The sequence below is a fragment of the Psittacula echo genome (assembly GCF_963264785.1).
Source record: "Psittacula echo genome assembly, chromosome: 1".
NCBI classification, from domain to species: Eukaryota; Metazoa; Chordata; class Aves; order Psittaciformes; family Psittacidae; genus Psittacula; species Psittacula echo.
The window spans coordinates 83,684,785-83,704,019 of NC_137735.1; the positions used below are offsets into that span (position 1 = coordinate 83,684,785).

The 19,235-nt window shown below is 46.8% G+C and overlaps 1 protein-coding gene across 3 annotated transcripts; it reads right to left on the reverse strand.

Moving 5' to 3' along the window:
• Positions 1-200: 200 nt before the first annotated feature.
• Positions 201-17,829, reverse strand: NECAP1 (NECAP endocytosis associated 1). 3 transcript variants are annotated; one of them, XR_013958849.1, is made up of 9 exons: positions 17,505-17,829; positions 16,178-16,278; positions 15,923-16,027; positions 15,427-15,508; positions 14,936-15,044; positions 14,667-14,853; positions 14,142-14,235; positions 13,632-14,021; positions 201-297 (listed from the first exon to the last, which is right to left on the reverse strand). XR_013958849.1 is itself a non-coding variant. In XM_080638837.1 (8 exons), the coding sequence occupies exons 1-8, from the start codon at positions 17,600-17,602 to the stop codon at positions 13,973-13,975; spliced, it is 825 nt and encodes a 274-aa protein (XP_080494963.1). In that variant the 5' UTR covers positions 17,603-17,829; the 3' UTR covers positions 11,908-13,972. The 3 variants fall into 3 exon arrangements, 1 of the variants encoding a protein (XP_080494963.1); XR_013958850.1 differs by lacking the exon at positions 201-297 and adding an exon at positions 4,552-4,615 and having other exon boundaries at positions 13,712-14,021; XM_080638837.1 differs by lacking the exon at positions 201-297 and having other exon boundaries at positions 11,908-14,021.
• Between the last annotated feature and the right edge of the window lie 1,406 nt (positions 17,830-19,235).

A 19,235-nucleotide genomic window follows, 5' to 3' on the forward strand; every position in this document is an offset into this window, starting at 1 on the left:
CCTTTCTACCACAACCTGTGGAAATTCAGAGCACTGTTTGCTGCAGGGAGTCAGGCTCCATTTCTGAGGCTGAAAAGGGATGGTTTGTATTTTTTTCTCCAACACTGACTTTTATCTCCCCTTTCTGCTTTCCGGTAAAGGCCTCTGATATTACCTTGTGGAAAATGTCAGACTACTGCTTAGTCTGATTTCAAGCTGGGGCAGACGTTTAAAGGAGACATTTAAGAGAAATGGCTGCTGAGATGCACGCTGAATCAGGAAGGCTTCTGAGAGGAAATGCCAGTGAGTCAGGATACCCTGGAGAAAAATGGTTCAGTCAGCAGATGGGCCTCAGGAATCACAAAACAGCTTTGGTTAGAAGAGTCCTTAAAGGTCATCCAGTTCCAACCCCCCACCACAGACAGGGACACCTTCCACTGGACCAGGTTGCACCAAGCCCCGTCCAACCTGGCCTTGAACACTGCCAGGGATGGGGCAGCCACAGCTTCCCTGGGCAACCTGCTCCTGTGTCTCATCAGCTTCATCATAAAGAATTTATTCCTTATAGGTAATCTAAATCTAGCTTCTTTCAGTTTAAAACCTATGCCCCTTGGCCTGTCACTACAGGTGGGGGTAAAAAATCTCCATCTTTCTCATAAGCCCCCTCTAAGTATTGAAAAGCTACAGTAATGTCTCCAAAACAACCAGAAGGAAGGAGGAGAAAGCTTTGCTTGGTTAGTTTGCCTAGATGGAATTTCTTCCTTCCTGACTTGAGATGAGGGCTGAGCTGGAGGTGAGATAGGACAGTGCAAGAAAGAATATGCATCAGACAATAGAGGAGAACAATGCGGCAGAAGGTAAGGGGCAAGGAAGGGAAGTAATGCATGTCTGTCACAGATTATGGAGAATCTGCCCCCTGTACATATCAACAAGGCATATGTAGCTGGATTTCTTTAGCAAGGGGCCTCCTCATGCATTGTGTGCACTGAGCTGGCTTCACTTCTCCTTTTTGTATTGTGTGCAAAGACAGTAATTTTTACAGAACAGGTACAGGACAGAAGCCTGGTCCCTTGAGAAGATGCATGCTGCCTGCTTTTCTTTCCAGCATCCTTCCGGCACTTTCTTTTGTCTTCAGACTTGGCCTTCTCACAGGAATTAAGCTTCCCAAAGTGTTTGCTGAAACCTAGTTATGCCTCAAACTGAGATTTCAGTCAGAGCAATCTTCTGTATGCTTCCCTCCTGCTCTGGCCAACCAAACCACAATGGGGGAAAAGCCTTACTTCCCTGCAGGGTTTCAAGCTTTCCACCATGAAGAAATACAGGAAATACAATCAGCAGATAGAGAAGGAAGTCACAGTGTATCTTCATGACCTTTTTGCCACTGAAACATCTCCAAACACAGCTGAGGCATTTCAAATGCAAATTCAGGATCTAGCTGTTGATTTTATTAGAACACATTCGATTATGCTCAGACATCAGGAGACAGCTCAGTTCTTTCATCTCAGCCATCAGAGTTGTTGCTTCCTGTCAAAATTCAACCCTGAATAATACTTCCATGGGATATAATGCTGGGCCCTTGCACAACAACAGTGAGGTAATATTCCTAAGAGTAAAATTTGTGCTTTAAATTTCATAGCACTGATGGCGCGTAAACAGGGAAAAGTAAACCTTGCTTAAAAAAATAAATAAATAAACAAACAAAACCTCGCACTTTATTTCCTTGCATTCCCCCTGCTGTTCCTCAGGTCCTTCCTTCCCCTTCCACCTGTGTTCTGCCCACCCCATGCAGAACACCCTTGTCCTCCCACAATACATGTATTTCCCCACAAAAATCTTTCATCTAAACCCTACTTAGCACTGCCAGGTACCTCCCACTCTCCTAATTCCCACATACCTTACAAGCCCCAGCTCCTTTCTAAGACTTGTGTATTTGCTCAACACAACAGTCCTGTTTTCCCTTCCTTACGCTCCAGCGTAAACTACCTTTAGTTGGTTGCTCTGCAAGCTGTGTGGGTCCCATTTGGCTAGCTGACCCAAACAGAAAGCAGCAGAGGCACTAATACCCTTTCTCCCCTACCTGTTGATGAAGTTTGGGCAAAGTAGTATCTGCAAGCCTTACACCTCACAGACAGTTTCACCCAGTTTAGTAAGCAGGTCCATGTAACAGCAGGAGACAGCACCATTGCACACACCTTCTTTTGAAAATCAAGCTGAAGCAGGTGGGTTAAAATTGAGCTTAGGACTTGAATCCTAAAGCTGGGATCCCACACATTCCTAAAAAAAAATCCCCTTTTGAAGTTGAGCACAGCTGTGGTGGAAGCTGCAGGGAAATGAGACACTTGTTATAAGCCAGCCAGAATACAGAAAGGGGCAGCTGAGCAAATTTAGTCATCAAAAGCGGCATGGAGGTTATACAGAGACATCACATTGGCAGCCCAAAGCCAATACCTAGTACCTCTTTAGAAGATCTGACAAAAGGCAAAAGGAATCTGACGTGGCTAAAATGTCAAGCCAAAGGGATTATCAGCATGCATTCCTCAACAAGCTGACCTCGCATTCAGATGAGGAACACTGAAGTGATCATAACCTCCAGTAAGTGTTAAAGCACAACAAAGCAAAGGTAAAAAAAGAGACCGAAAAACACTAGCAGAAGCCATCAGAACTAGTAATAAATCCTTTCCTACAGCTAATGAAAGCAGAAACCTTTTCACAAGCTTTGAGGACAACTGAAGAGCAGGGTACAAAACAAGCAGTCAGACAGAACAAGGACATCAAAACAAAGCTAAAGTAATTACCTGTGACAGTAGAAGAAACTGGAGAAATTCCTACATAAACCCCCTGTTTTGTGGGAGACTAAACCAAAGGACCTATCCAAAATAAAAGGGATTGTGCAAAAGGTATGGAATTAGTAGGTCTAGAAAAAATGGTCCCGGGGTTCCTGAGAACCTCGGGGGGAACAGTTGCTAATAGCAGTGGGAGGCCTCTCGCCTTAAATTGCCTTTTAATCAGCAAATCACAGGATGGCAAGGAATACATCAAAGTGTGGGGAGGAGAGAAGTCTAGGGAGATTTAGGAAGTTAGAGGTTTGACATCTGTAGTGGCCAAGTTAATAGAAATTGTAACAAAAGAATAAAATTCATAGACATGTGTATAAGTATGATGTACTTTGGGAAGAGCCAATATAAGACTTGTAAGCAAATTCTGCCTCTTGTAGTTCTTTGAAGAGATCAATAATCATGTAAGAGAATAATCTAGCTATCTGTTGAGTTCCTCAGCAAACACTTCTAAGGAAAGTGGACAGCCATGGGATAAGAAGAAAGATCTTTTCAAGGTAAGCAGACAGAAAAGGTGAGTAGGTCAATGGTCATTAATGATCAATTAAGGTAATTAATGGTCAATTCCCACAGTGGAAGGAGAGCACCTACAGAACTCTACCAGGTCTGTAATAGGATACACACTAACATTTCCTTAAACAATACGGCAAAGACAAATGATATGACAAAATCCGCTAATGATACCAAATCTATCAGGGCAGTTGTTCAAAAGCCAGTCGCAAAGAACTGCAGAAAGATGAGACCAAGCAGCAGAGTGGTAAAAGGGCAGAGTCCTGTGTATGTAAAGCAATGCTCTTTAGGGAAGTGGGTAATGAAGCAAAGCACTTTAGGAAAATCAGCACTAACTTCACACATAAAATAGCGGGTTTGGAGGTAACTATTGCACACGTAAAGAAAATATAACTCACACTGTAATAGTTGTGTGAGAAAACCTGATCTGAGGAAGAATGAGCAGCAAATTAAACACCCGGCACAGTGAAAAGGGCACAAAGAATGAAACAGAAAATATTGTTGTGGCACTGTGTTGTTATGTCCTCATAACTCAAACCACCTGAAGAAGTGCACAGCAGGTCCAGAAAAGGCTCAGAACAAAAAAAGGGTGAAAAAATGGTGTAGCATGACTGCTGCATAAAGAACAATAGAAATAGGACAGTTCTACCCTGAAGATGGGAAGAGACAAGAGGTTTACAGAACCATCAAGGAAAGGCTGAGTGAGGACTGAGTCATTTCTGTTTCTTTTAATACAAGAACTATGGGTGATAAAAGGGGTCAGTTAATGAAGCAAGGTGGTTCTTCACAAACACAGCTTAGAGCAATACACTCCTTTATCCAGGATGCTGGTCATCCTGAAAGCTTACTTGGCTTAAAGGTGGAAAGTGTCAAAAACTAATGTGAGAGATGCACTGAGAGTTTACTTAATGCAAAGTAACCACACTCTAGTCAGCAAGTTCCTATTCTGATAACATTTGATATGAGGCAAAGCACTAAAGCAGAACAATTTGTATGCATGCCCTCTTTTTATTCTTTAGGCACTGACATCAGTGTGGTCTTTCTCAGATCATTTGTCCAAAGCATATAGCGAGTGAAGGTTGGCCAGGTGCAGAGAACACACCTTCAGGTTCTGCAGCCAACAGCATGAGGGCTGTTGCTGATGTGGTTCTCATCCTCTGAGCAGGTTTCAGTTTCCCCAACCAGCTGGGCTGACAGTGGGGCGACCTTTGGTAGAAAAGCAGTTTTTCAGGGAGCAGTCTTCTGCCATTTGTGGCAGAAGCACAGACACAGGGAAGGCAGCTTGCTGCTTTCTGGAAAGAAAAACAGAGAGCAAAAAAGGCAGAAAGACAGAAATGGGGAGGAAGCAGTGGGAAATTTTTCTAACCAAACTGTATTTTCTCAGTTTACTGTCATTCATGTAACCAAATATTTATCATCACTCAGCCTTATGTGTGGTTTTGTTCAGTTTCTTGAATGGAGCATTGATAACACAAGATCTTCTCACAAGACTTATTCAAGCACAGCTCACACACAGTCCTTTCATAAAACACTCTGCTCTGATCTTACCTGGACCATAGGTGCCCACTGAAATAACAGCTCTGCATCACCTGCTCTTACGGCACCCTCTAGCTACCACAATTCTCCAGCTCACTCAGACAAAGCCTAAACCCAATCCTGGCTTTTTGTCCCTGCACCTGGGTGAGAAGAGCATCAGAAGTGAATGCATGCTGCCCTCTTGGTCTTCCCTCTCCACACCACCTTGCTCCTCTCCTAGGCACAAAGGCCATGGAGAGCAGAACCCTTAGAGCTAAGAGAAGAGCATAAAAAGGCGTCAAAGCATGGAGAATGGGGCCCCAAGGCCTGACATTGAGTAGTCAGTAAGGGATGGCACATATGTAATCAAAGGGATCTTCTTTAGAACTCATGAGGAATTTGGCTGGTTAGGGGGGATCTAGCAATAAGAGATCCCACTGTGTATCCTGCTGCAAGGAACTGGTTAGAACAGGATGCTGAAGTTCTCACTGCAGGAGCTGAATTGCCCCAGCTCCAGGGGACAATGAAGCACCAAAGCCTGCTGGGACCAGAGAGAAAGGCATCCTACCCACTTGTCATGCAAGGCTGACAACACTGGCCAGAGCTGCAGGGAGAAGAGACCTCTTCTGGAAGGCAGGTACTTCTACTGATGACAGAAAGTGAACCAGGGAGCCATACAGCTATACTAGGAGACCTAGGAAGAAATGGGTTACATGGATCTGTGAAAGCTCAGAGAAAAGGACATCTGAGCATCCAGAAGTAAGGAGGAAAAAGGGAAGAACTGAAGGGAGAGTGAGAAAGGGAGATAGAAGCAGAGAGAGGGATGGGTGAAACAGAAGGTAGCGCTGCAAAGCCACACTAATTTCTAGCATGTGGCAGCACCTCACTGTAAGCAGGCCTGAGTCAGCAGCAGCACTGTCCTCTGAGCAAAACCACACAGAGTAACACTGTAGCACTTTGACAGAGACCAGCAACTCCCCAAAATGCTAGTTACAGTCCCATGCAGAATATGGTGGAAGGAAAGAAAAGTAGCAGGGATGAGAAAGAAATGTTCCTCCAAATAAATGGGTTTGTGCATTCCTCCTCTGCTCTATGTCTGCCAAGTTTTAGCAAGAGCTGTTCAAGCATTCCAGACCATGTCCCAAGCTATCTGAGCTGAGGGAGTTCAAACTCAATCAGCTTCAGAAAGGCAAAGTCATGTGCTCACCTGTGATGATAGGCTCCCAAAATCCCTCAGTAAGGGAAGAAATAAGAGAAGGAAGAACAGTATCCAGGAAACTTTCAAACAGACAAGAAGCCCCAACCCACTTCTTTACCTATAGCATTAACCCAGGATTGTTTCTTCAGAAGAGAAGAGACATGTTTATTTCCCCTAATTAACAAATTATCCAAACAAAGCCAACAGAGGACAACTTCCTTACGATGCATTATCTCACAGCTTTGTTCTATGCTATTACTGGGAACATTGCATCTTCATCCCCTTCCTCTTTTGGATCTGAGCCACAGGTGTCAAGGCCAGAAACTGTTGGAGATCAGATCCAGATACTGCAGTTGCTTGCCCCAGGTGCACATATGACTCCAAACCTGGGCCATATCCAAGTCCTCGTCAGACCCTGTGGCCTGTTTCAGAGGCAGGGCTGTGAAGTTTGTCTTGCCAGAGCAGGCACATAGGACTTACACGGACAAGCTGTAGCTACATAATACCTCCCCACAGAAGCAAGCCTTCCTGCTTCTTTGTTAGTTCTGTCCAAGATCTCAATGGTCTTGGATTCCGTTTGGCTACACCTCTGCTCAGTAAGGTGAATGCACCTCATCTCCCTTTTTAAGGGGGTTCAGGGGGAGTGGGAAGAAAAGCACAAAAATAGAAAACAACCACAGTTGCCAGGCAAGCATGGAAGGTGGAAGGTAAGGTCCTCCAGCCCCATGCGGTAACTTGAGGACTGCTCTGATTTGATTTCAAGCTGTTTCCGTTACATCCTCTCCGTGCACGAGCGGAGTGCAGTAAAGCCTTCTCAGAGAGAGGCCTTCGGGAGAGCTGCACTGGTTAGACTGTCCCACCAGATGGCACTGGAACAGCACGAGAAACCTCCCAGACCCGACCACGGACGGGCATCGCGTGGCTCCTTCACACTGCTGCTAGCCTCAAGGGTAAATTCGGCAGGAAGATTGTAAATAGCCTCCCCCGTCGTCTACCCTGTGCCTTAAAGACAGGGAGGCCCTGCATGCCGTTTGGAGCCTCTGCACCCATTGTGTGCTATGCTTTCGGCAGCCAGCGTCAGTGAAAGGGACACCAACCTGCCCCCAGAGCCCATGCAGCCATCCTGCATGTCCAGCCACGGTGGGACAAGGCAAACGCCATCTGGAAACAACTGCATAAAGCTGAATTAAACCCAGGGAGTACAGCCAACTCAGCCAGGCGCTCCCTGGCACTGCATCACTGAAATATGCTGGGGAGGTTTTAATGACAGGCAGCGAGTACTCTAGCTGTTGGGTTCAACCACACATAGTAGCCTCCTCATGACATAGACATCAACACAATCACTTTGGGTTTTAAAGAGCACACTCTTTAGGTGACCACATCACCTGCTTTTACCACACTAAAGTCAGCATCTGCACAGTAAAGTGAAGGGCAGGCAAAAGGCACTCCTGGGTGCCAGCCTCCAGCACAGAGCCAGCATTGACTCAAATGAGGAAGGGCCCTGCTGCTGCCTCCCTGCAGAACAGCAGCAACTGATGCAGAGAGTGAAGTACTCCTTGCTGACTCACTCACGCTGGCCTGTGGCACCGTGGCCCCGTCTCTTAGACTCTGCCTCTCATTCAGAGTTACCTGCATACTCAGCATTTTAAGAGCGGGCAGGCACAGCACACCCTGCTGGTCCTTGCACAGCCTCTGCCCTCCCCGAGCTGAAGGATCACCATCAGCTCTCCTCGCCACCTACCAACCCTGCATGCCAGACGTCTCACCAGAGAGACTGCCAGCCCACTGCAGGACCTACCTCACCAGAGCCTAACGCAAAAGTTGTGCTAGGAAATAGTTCATGCTGTAGGTATTTTGTTCAAACCTTGCACAAAGCAGGACTACTTGTGAAGCTAGACCAGGCTACTCAGGGCAGGTTCTCTGCTTACAGTAACCTATTTCTGCATGGGATATTTTGCTTAAGGACTTCTCCTGTTCTTCTACCCCAAAAATCTGCAGCAGTCATGTCCAAGCGTACTTTGTACACATACCAATGACACTGACTTCAGCTTTAGGTATTAGTGACAGCAGTCCCTAACTCTGGGCCAGACAGAGCCTATGATGCTGCATCTATAGCACTGTAACACATATTCTCCAAAGAAAATGCTTTCCTATCCCTTTCTTCTTGGTACTGGAATCCAGTTCCTTGCCCCTGACAGCTAAACAAAGTGATGGTTTGTTTAGTACTACTGATGTAGCACCTCCACACATCTTTGAACAGTTTGCTTAACACCATGTCAGCGCTTATGGACAAGTGCTTAGACTACACTTTAAAAAAGACTAGGAGTTCAGCTCCTATGAACTAAACTTTGAAGACAACATACGTACACACATGCATGCACACTGGCAGACCACAAAATGAGATATGTGCCTGCTCCGAGACATCTTGATTCCAAGCCCTACACTACGCTGTCTGTGCATGAAGGCAATGAGGCAGTGGGGATTAGGATAGCAGAACATGGTTACACTTGGAAGCATCAGCTCCATTACTGCCAACCTGTCAAGAGAGATGAAGAAAATAAAAATCTTTAAATTGTGCTTCTGTAAACTCAACCGGGGTCGTCATTCAGGAAAGCATTTGAGTTACAAGCTATGATACTGGTGGGCATGAAGGCAAAGCCGCTATTGGACTGAAGGAAGCTTTCAATAAAAGCCCATACAAACTCTGCTGTCATGCAAAGCTGTTCTGGTCCATTTTAAACCAGACCCATCAAAGCTCTTGTTCTGGCATCTTATGATTGCCTACCTCCTTCTTCTTTATGACTCCTGCACGTTAAAGTCAAGACACCGGTTCCTTTCCCTTTCTATCTCAGATGCTCCTGAGAACACCTCCAGATGCTGCAGTTCTGCTTTGTGGCTTGTTCCATACTCAGGTCCAGCACTTGTCCATGTCCCTCCCAGACACGGCTCTCCCCTGCCCAGAAGTCATCGCTGCAGGAGTCTGCATGCTCTTGCTGACAGATGCCAGCTGCAATTCCTCTTCAGAGAGCCAAAGAATCAGTGCTAGCCTAGGTGCTAGGAAATGGTTGCCTGTATACCCGCCTTCCAACTGCTGGGGGCCCAGCCGGTCTCTGGAGATGATGGCTGAGCCCAGGGATTGCAGCAAGCCCCTCATCAAGGGGGATTCAGCAGCAGATGGCAGCATGTGATCGTGGATGACACTGAGATTGCACGCCCTGGTCGCAGGCATTAGCAACCCAGCGAGACTTGCAGACCAGGTAGGAGGGCAGGGGAGCACCATGCCTCTTCACATCCCTAAACCACAAGACTCAACACAAGGGCTGCAAGTTACACGCAGCTCCCTCCTTCAGGGAATGTTCTCTTCAATCTGGTCTCCTAAGCAAGCCAGATGCCTCTGCCTCAACATGCAGGAGCTGCCATCCTACAATGCCTGGGAAAGCAGGCTATTGCAAGTTACCTGGCTGGCCTGCCCCAAACACAAGTGATGCAGAAAGTTCACCACAAGCTGCCAGCAGTGACAGATGGCATAACATGGTTCTGATCAAGAGCCACTACATGTACCAGCTGCTGCTGATTGATCTTCCCATGCTCAGAGGCATTTTCAAATGTCTTTCAGAGCCCCAACTCTGGATGAGGGCACACTGCCACAGCTAACGGCAGCTGGCAAAATTAAGACAAAACTTCATCCTGCTATGTGCTTTTCCTATTGCATGGACAAACCTATTAACTTGGAAGAAAGAGACCCAAAACAGTCTCTAGACTCAGAATCTGTTGTTCATATAACAATGAGCACGTAGTAGAATGCCTTGACCTTAATGCATTACAGAGTGTGTTGGCTACATAGGTCCCAGTGCTCCATTTTTATGCATGACAGCCTAGCTGTGCTCCCTGCTGGAGCTTTGTAGACTTATACTGATTTAACAGGGTGAGTTCAGGTTCAGATCCTGTTCCTCCATCACCAAAGCTCAGGAAGACTTCAGGGTTTTTGGTTTCTTGTTTGGTTTTTGTTTGATTTCCTCCAAAGGATATCTCTTCCTTTCAATTTCTTCAGGAGCCCACACACAGCACCAAGGCTTAGCTAAAGCTAGCGAGCTTGTGCCTGCAATCCAGATTGTGTGGCTGTAGTAGCCACTGCACAGCTGTAGTAGTCACTGTACTAGAATTTTAAGCTACAGAACACAGAACAGAATGGGAGGAGGGGAAGAAATGCTCACATCCCACCTCAACAACAGCTCTTAGAGAAGAAAAGACAACCAATAACCAGACAAAATGGGATTTTCTCTTTGACACTTGTTTCTTTACCCTTTCTACGTGCTAGTCTGCCTCCCAGTTGGCATGCACTTATCTCCTCCTTTGACCATTGCCCCTCTTAGACCAAGGGGCAGCCCCTCCTAGCTGCCTAAGTAAACCAGCTGATCTATTACGTGGAACAAAATCAGTGTTCAGGAGATACTGCTCAGTTTGATCTGCTGATCCACATTAAAGGCCTGGCCTTATCCTTTACCTAGAGAAGGCTATTGTCTGCAACATCAGAGACTGTACATAACAAGCAGCCTGCATACTGGCTTTTGCTATGTTACAAGAAACCACTGGCAACAGAAAGTGCAAGAACAGATGAGAAGATTCGGCCAGTGAAGTCACAGGTCAAGCCATTTCACCAGTACCTTACCATCACAGCCAACTTCTCTCCCTGCAGATGGAAAAGCCGTCCCTGATGGTCATCAAGAAGGGGGAGAAGATTTACACAAGACACATCAAGCTGACACTCTAGCAGGCCTCACTGAAGAAAGACATGGGATAATACTGGCGTCTGGCTTTGAGAAATCTCAGCAAGGTTTGTTGGCAAGCTTATCTCAGTTAAGGCTCTCACCCTTATTCCCTGCCTGAGCTAGTACAGCCATACCCACTGCCTGGCCATGTACTACTCCGCTGATCTAAACCCTTATCCTGACCTCCTCTATCTTCCTGATGAAATACTGTGGCACTGCTCCTGTCAGCAAGGCCACTGCCCCTGCTTGCCTTGCTGTGACACAGCTTCCTAGCTTGCTCTCCTTTTCAGAGCAACCTGCCCTTGGTGCTGCCTGATAAAGGGCCCACTTACCTCCCCTTGCTCACCTCTGCAGTCAGCAGAGACTGCTTCCCATTTACAAGTGTGGCAAGACCCTATTCTTAAAACATCTGTCCAAAATGTCAAATGGCAGGGCAACTACGTTTTCTCACTTGCTAGCTTTATCCACATTCTCACCAAGCATCACACCATCCCCTACAGTCAGGGCTGTTTCCATATTGCTGTTTTGTTTGGGTTTGGTTTGTTTGGGGTTTTTTTGATGTTTTTTTTTTTTTGTTTGTTTTTTTGGGTTTTTTTTACATTATTTGGAACAGACACAGGTTATTTTTGTGTCCTCCTCCCATGCTCCTACTTCTTCACTCAGACAGCCTGAACCTGTTCACTCCTAAAGATGCTCCTGTCCAGCCTGCAGGCACACTTGCAGAAGGTAAGCAGGCTACTTAGCATCTTGCTGGAGATACAAAGACCTCCAATCTGAAGGGCTTCCAAAGCGACAACAATTCAACACCGTGGAAGACTCAGAACATTCTTTTCCCCGATATTACTTGTTTAATTACCATTTGCACCAGTACATCTTATGCTTTATATACATATATCTTTAATTTTTGCTTCTTCAACTCTTCAAATACATAATATATTATCTCCAGAATACTAAGACAATACAGAAGAGGCTCCTACTTAGCTGTTAATTGGTGCTATGAACTTCCTTGGTTTGGGGAACTGATACATAGTTGAAATGACAGGACCTCACAACAACTTGAGAGAAAACAAAAAAAACCAAACACCATCCCCCCCCCCCCAAAACCAACAAAACCCAAACCAACAACAACAACAACAACAACAAAAAAAAAAAACAAAAAAAAAAAAAAAAAAAACAAAAAAAACCAAAAAAAAAAAACCCCACACAAAACAAAAAAAAAACACACAACAAAAAAACCCCAAAACCAACCAGCAGAGTCCATGACTTTGCCAGCAGATTAACAGCCACCCACAGATCCAGTAGAGGCAGGAAGTACAAGATTGCAGGAGTGACTATGAAGGCAGGGAGGGACGGCAGGGGGAACACCAAGAGAGAAAGGGGATCAGAATCAAACGACTACTTAAATACATCCAAGAGCAGTCTGGTCCCCACTTCCATAAGTGGAACTACAGCAGCTTTAGAGCTATTTTCAAGAATTTTGCTTCCCAGAGGGATGGTCTAAGTGAAACTTCATCTCCAAAATGCCCTCGGTGCAGAAAAGAAGTCAAAAACGACAAGACACCCTTGCAAGTACATGGTGTCTACAGCTAACTACTCTCTTTTAAAAGCCTCACCAGAAGACTTTGCCCAAAGTGAAAAATTTACTTGCACAAGTATGCATGCAGAGTGTGTCCCAGTTACAAAAGTGCTGCTGCTGGTTGAATGATCAAAGCAGGAAGAAGCCTTCTACTTCAAGCACCAAAACCCTAGTGCTCTAAGAATGTCAGTACAGTTGCAGAAGAGTCACTGACATGGCCTTCCCAGCCAGTGTTTTGGCTTATCATCTACCACAGAGGGTAGCTGGCACTGTGATGTTTCCAGCCTGCCTGTGGGCTTTGCCCAAAAGAATCAGCAGACTCACACCCCAGATCACAGCCATAGCTGCAGAGGATGGAACAGTGTCCAGATCAAAGGGCCTTAAGAAACTCTCCCAAAGAGAACAGCGGATAGTGAGGGCCTTTTACCTCTTTCTAACCCCCTAAACCACAGAGGAAATAAAGGGGGTTTGGGGCATATTAAGAACTTAATAAAAAAAATAAAAATTCCAAGTTACAATAACCAGCTCACATCACTAGAAAGTAGCCTCAGAAAAGCCACATGAAAGAACACAGGTGGGAAAATTGTGCTGCCACAGTTCTCAAGACTGGGCTTATTCTAAACGTGAGCTGAAAAGGATAAGAATAACCTACTGTCCCACCACAGATCTTATTGTGGCATGGTTATGCAATACTTGTAACACAGTGCCAAGTCACAACACAAGGCCAGGGCTCATGATAGCGATGCAGGAACATGAAACGCTCAGTGGTGGGATTACTTGGTGGTCTAAAACAGCTCAATGACAATGAGGCCTTTGCATGACCAAGAGATATGAGTGAAAATAAGAGAATTTCCTCCAGTAAACCTGCAAGTCAAACAAGGAGCCTCAAGATGGGGTGCCCACCTGGAGCTACAGCACAATGGCAGCAGGTCTATTCAAGGACTTGCATGACTCCTCCCACAAGAGCATGGGAACATCCAGCACTATCAAGAATTGCACTAAAGAGAAGAAAAGTAGTGTGTGCAAGGAGTAGTTCACTCCTCACCACAGATATAATTAATCAGAAAGGGTTTTGTGTTGAGACAACATCTGTCTCCTTACAGCTTCCATTTACATGCTGCAGCCAAATGTGGCTGTCCTCAGCACTGCAGGCAAAGCTGCAGACTTGAGTCACTACTGAAAGCAGCCACACAAAAAGCAGCAGTCTAACCAGAGAAAATTTAAAGGACAAGGGACCCAGAGGCACCTACCCAGCCTCCTCCCGTATCCACCTTCTTCAGGATTTTCGTTTCCCTGTATGAAAAAATGGGCAAAAAGAGCTAGGGTGTACCATGTAACAGCTGAGGGGGTGGAAGAGATGAGGCTACCTCTCTCCTCCTTGCCCATCTTGTGAGGAGTGAGTATGATCTCTTTAAGTTCAGTGATTTCATTGTGGGATCAGTTCTCACTGAAGTGAAGATCTGCTTTAAAAAGGAAGGATTGTCCCAACTTGTTTTTGATTGAAGACTAGATTGGTTTGTGCCCCTTCTGATCCCATTTGGTGCCTCTAGAGCCTCTTGGTCATCAGTTTGTCCCATTCCACTTTAACCATTCAGAACTGGACCCAGTTGGACTGTTGAGGAGTCTGATTTGGAACAGCACTGAAATAAAGAGAAGAGAATCAAAGGAGCGGATCTAATAAGACTTCTTAACTTACGGCTCTTCCAGTGCCCATCAGGACACCACCCGTCTCATCTGCAGCTCTCTTCACCACAGTTTACCTAGATGCAGTGCTGAAGTCTCCCCAGAGGTCTGTGGTAGCTGATGCTGGTGCCTTGGATGCAGATGCAGGAGCATCTAAGTCTAGTAGAATATCTAAAGCAAATTAAACAAAAAAAGAAAACAAAACAAAAAAAAAACAAAAACAAAAAAACAAAACAAGCCAAATCAAGCTAATGAGGTAGAAAACCCACAGGATTTAAAATATCACAACTGCTCAAACTGATATATACAAACTGCTGGATGTAGGGGCAGAAAAGGGACTCCAGCCTGCCCTCCAGAAAAAGGAAGTTAGGCTTTTTAAGGCTTTTGCTGTAACAGCAGCTCCTTTTGCTGAATATGCACAGAGCCTCCAGCTCATGCTACTGGGGTACACCATTTTCAAGAACTCTTCAATCCATCACCACTTGTCATGTTGTTAAAGTCCCTGATGAAGAGTCCCTCTCCAGCATTCTTGCAGGCCCCCTTCAGATATTGGAAGTCCTCTCTAGTGGCAGACAGACTGTTTGCTCTACGCTAGTATTTACCTGCACTGCTCATGTTAGTGGATTTCAGCACAGGTGGAGGTGTGACGTGGTTAGCAATGGCTGTGGAAGAAGGTGGAGGTATAGGAGGGACAGCAATTTTGCCTCCTGGTGGAGGTGGCAGCAGGCTTAGGCCCCCTGATCCAGACACACGGGGCTTGGCTGCTCCTCCTTTCTTTGTTGTCATGTTCTGTATAAAAAGAAAGGACAAGTGAGGAGAAGTCTCCACTGGCATATCCAAAGAAAGAAGCAGGGTAAACTGGGCTGCTTACTCCAATGTTCAATTTGATGGTCTGCCCTTCCTTAAACCCCAAGTCTAATTTGGGACGTGTTTCAGCTTCCTGGGACTCCTTGGAGATCTCAGACTCCTGCTTCACCCACCTAAAAACACAAGAGGAAGACATAAGATCCTGCAGCAAAGCAGAACAGGGTTTCAGACAAACACATACCTGGTTCCTCTCCCCATCCTGCCAAAGATCTACCTTTCGCTGTCAAACCAGCTACCTCCCTACTCCCAGCGTAGCTCAGCAAAAAGCTGGAACCACCACAAACCTAAGAGACTGTCTACCACTGCACTTGTAGCATCACAGGACCTAAGCTTAGGACATACAGATCTGACCTTGCAGGACTCAGCCTGCATGATGGAGCCATAGTAGGGCTTCATGACCATCCCAACAAAGCCTGCGCTAAATGAACATACACCACCACCCGCCACGTTCTACAGGCCAGAGGAAAAACAGCATTCCAGAAAAGCACAACTCACTTGAAGTGATCTTGCAAAGAGACGTTGAAGTCAAAGGCATCACCACGATCCGTGAAGCCAATGCCTATAAAAGCACTTCGTCCTAGCAAGGAGACAGGAGTTGTCATTGGAGGTGCCCTGCCTGCAACTGGGCTCTTGTGTTCATTCACTCCATAATCCTTCTGCTTCATCTAAACCACCTTGTGCTACCTCCCTCTGACACACCTGCAGCTGGACACCAGCAGCTCACAGCAGTTCACTGTTCCTAGCCTTCAGGATGCACCGTTCTTCCCACATGGCAGTCTCAGAAACTGAACATTCCTTCTCAGCCCCTGGAATCTGTGCACTTTGAGAACCCTCCTCTGTTAACCTTACCTTCCTACCCCTCCAGACACACTACCCAGCCTTTTCAGCACTCCCAACACCATTTTAATCCGCCTGACAGACATCCCAACCTCATAAGGCTGAAGTCTCCTCCACCCCTAACACTTGGCACATACATAATCCCCCAACTCACCAGTCCCATCCTGAATTCGAATGACAAAATATCGGCTGGAATCTGTCACAGTCTCTACTGCAATGCCAGGGTATTGATCTATAGGAGCCTGGGCGAAGAGTTCTCCTGCACACAAAGAACTAGGTGTTAAGAAGAGCAACCCTGTGGTAAACCATGGCCAGGGCTGCCATGCACAGCTCTAAGTAGACTTAGAAGCACAGGCTCATAAGCAGCAATCATGGTCGCAGTCTTGCCAAGCCACAGCTTTTCCCTTACCTGAAACCTTATCCTCCAGTTTTATGTATGCAGTTTTGCCTTTGGAAGTGACACGAAGCCGCCCTGTCCAGTCCGGATGGTCCAGTTTCCAGTCAGACGCCCTGAAAAGAAAAGCAACTGTTCACTGACCATCAACCCCCTTCACTTCTGCCCAACCATCTTATCAAAAGCCTCTGCTCCCACACCTTTAACATGTGCAGCTGCTTTATTCCACTTCTCTCTCCAAACAATACAGAGGGTCTCAGTTACTCTCTGTTGCTGCCAACTGACACACTTGGCTCTGACTGATCTCTCTTTCCTCTGAGTAAATGGAAATAGATACAGTCCAGAGAACAACTCTGTCTTTACCTTCATAAGCTTGCAGAAGAGGCGAGACAACTCAGACATTCACTTAGAACAGTAAAGCCAAAAGCAACTAGGAAGTGACTTGTGAGCATCAGGAAGACCACAAAAATTAATTAATAGCATGCTGAAAAGCCACTCCATTATGCTACTACCCTATTGTTGTAAAATAGTATCAAGTACTTGAACCTAGAGGCAGCTAGCTTAACTGGGTAAAGCATCATACACACAATGATGTTGATTATCCCATCAAACTCAGACTGTTGTGAAGGAGAAAAACGGGAAAAAAGAGAGTAAACCCCCAACCTCCAAGATTTTACAACTGAAAACAAACATCTACGGCCAGGCACAACATCCACAGCAGCAACAGCCTGCCAAAGTCTTGAGTACCACCAACACCCATCAGCTCTTCAGAGCACAAGCCCTGTCCGTTCTCCAGCAAGTCTGTGGGCACAGCTTACAAAGCCACACTAAACTGGTTTCAGTCCATGACAGAAAGCATTTCTAACTCCTGGTCCTGCAACCTCTTCTGAAAAAAAATCATGCTTAACACTTGGCTTCCTCCCTGCTGCTGTGAGAGCCAACAGGCCAAATTCAATGTGCCATTATATCACATTACATCCCAGGGAACTGGGCATATTAGGAGCTAAGGTTGGAGAAGCAAGCTGCTCAGGTGCCCTCACCTCCTCCGCACAAGCAGCGGACAACCCACAACTGGCAACTCAAGCCGCTATGTCCCCAAAGCGGCGGTCGCTGCACTAAGTAAAGCCGCAGGGCACAGGCCCGATTTGCTTGCGGCCGCAGGCCACGGCTTCCCAAGGCCCCACTCGGGACGAGGACACCTGTGCCCGGGGTCCCAGGCCCAACCCGCGGCTGTCCTGCTTTCAGGCCTGCGGCCCCATCCCCGCGGGCAGGGGCTGGGTGGACCGTGCCGTGCCGTGCCGAGCCGAGGCTGGGCGATCCTAGCTGCCGCACGCTCCCTCACCTGTACCCGCGGTTGGACGTTCGCGGCGGGATGCGGTAGACGTTGACATCGGGCTTCACGCAGAGGACGGACTCGTACTCCAGCTCAGCCGCCGCCATCTCGCCCGCGAACCCCAACGACCAGGCGAGGAGCGAGGGGTGGGAGCCTAATAACCCCGGGTGCTTCCGACCGCCATCTTTGATGAGGGCAGACACTACCTAGGGTCGCTGGGGCGCCGGGCAGGAAGCGAGGCACGTCGGACTGGTGGAGGAAGGCATCTTAGATCCTGGCAGCAAAGCGCGGGGTGGGGAGGCGACCATCTTGAAGCCGATTCTGACAAAGCAACGGCGACTGGCACCATCTTGGACCCTGGCAATTCCCCTACGGCAGCCATGTTTGGTTCGGGTTGATGAAGTGGTGCCGGGCGCCATGCTGGAGCTGGGCGGAGTGGGCGGAGCCGGGCGGGCTAAGGCGCCCTGGGGAGCCAAGGTGCCCGCCCTGGATGTTGGGAAGGCCCTGAAGGGCACGGCGGGCGGCCTTCCGCCAGCTTGGTTCGCGGGTGTATGGGGCGTGCCGCTTGCTGCTGTTCCTGGACCACCGGTGTCACCAGGCAAAAGGCGCTGGTGTCGCTCCGGGAACTGGGAAGCCACGGCTGGGACGTGCCAAAACAGGGGGCTGGGGTTTGTGCTGCCACATGAATATCTACTGGGGGCTTGTAGATTCCTGCGTGCCCTCAGCGCCTTCTCTCCAGCGTGGCTTGCTTTTCTGCAGACTTGGGTTACAGCTTGTGGTTTAAGTGAAAATGGGTTTTTGTGTGGCCTGTAGCGCTTTTGCAGCCTTTGGTAAAATCACAAACCAAAGCAAAAATGTGGCATAAACCATTCCAAGTTTTGCAACTGGAAGTGGTGAAAATGCCTGTTATATAAAGGTTAATTTCAGGAGTGTGACTTTCCAGAAATGTGGCGAAGATAAGTGTATAGATACTAGTTTATTTAACAAATACAATAAGGCCAGTAGCATTTAAACTAGTTACTTTAATCATGACTTCCCAGTGAAAACTGGTGTTGAAGCTTAACTGCTGTGCAGTAGCCTGTGACTGAGTACGTAAAACAACTAAATGTTTACTCTGAAAACGGGAAGAATAGGCATGAGGAAAGCTACAAAGTTCTATATCCAGGTAGCCAGGGATGGGTATAGCATGGGCTAATTGTGCTAGGCAGTCATTTAAGCTTTCCATGGAAGACTGGGTGAGTGCAGCTTATTGGTGAGTGTAAAGCAAAAAGTGAATGAAACATCACTAAGTTTAAGGAATTGTTTTATTTTTTTCCCCTGCTATGGGTCGCATTAGTTAATGCAGCGAGAGCTGAAACTGCATCTGGAGTTTTGTTTCCTGCTGTTTCCATTGAGAAGTAGAACAGGATGGTAATGAACCTCAATCATAGCAGTCAAACAAGCTGTCCTTCTGTCAGGCCAAACTTCCAACTAGCCCAGCATTGAATCTCTGACGCTGCCCAGTGCAGAAAAACTTTGAAACAAAGGGAGCTTGCTGATTCCATGGATCTGGTAAGTACTGTTTTGAAGACAAGGACAGGAATAGTATTGGGTTGCTGAGACTAGCAAAGTAGGATACTTGCAATTTAACAAGCATATCTAAGTGCCACTGGCGTAGTTTTCCCCAGAAATGATATTGACAGCTGTTTGAGTAGATACACAGGAAAGCCTTGTGAGCGGTGTGAGCTAAGCAGATGAACA

Excerpts from the sequence above, each read along its gene's own strand:
- NECAP1 (XM_080638837.1), bottom strand. The coding sequence starts at position 17,602 with ATGGCGGCGGCTGAGCTGGAGTACGAGTCCGTCCTCTGCGTGAAGCCC. Across the intron at positions 16,279-17,504 it reads ACGTCCAACCGCGGGTACAG|GGCGTCTGACTGGAAACTGG; the intron begins GTGAGGGAGCGT and ends TTTTCTTTTCAG. Across the intron at positions 14,236-14,666 it reads CACTAACATGAGCAGTGCAG|ATATTCTACTAGACTTAGAT; the intron begins GTAAATACTAGC and ends AATTTGCTTTAG.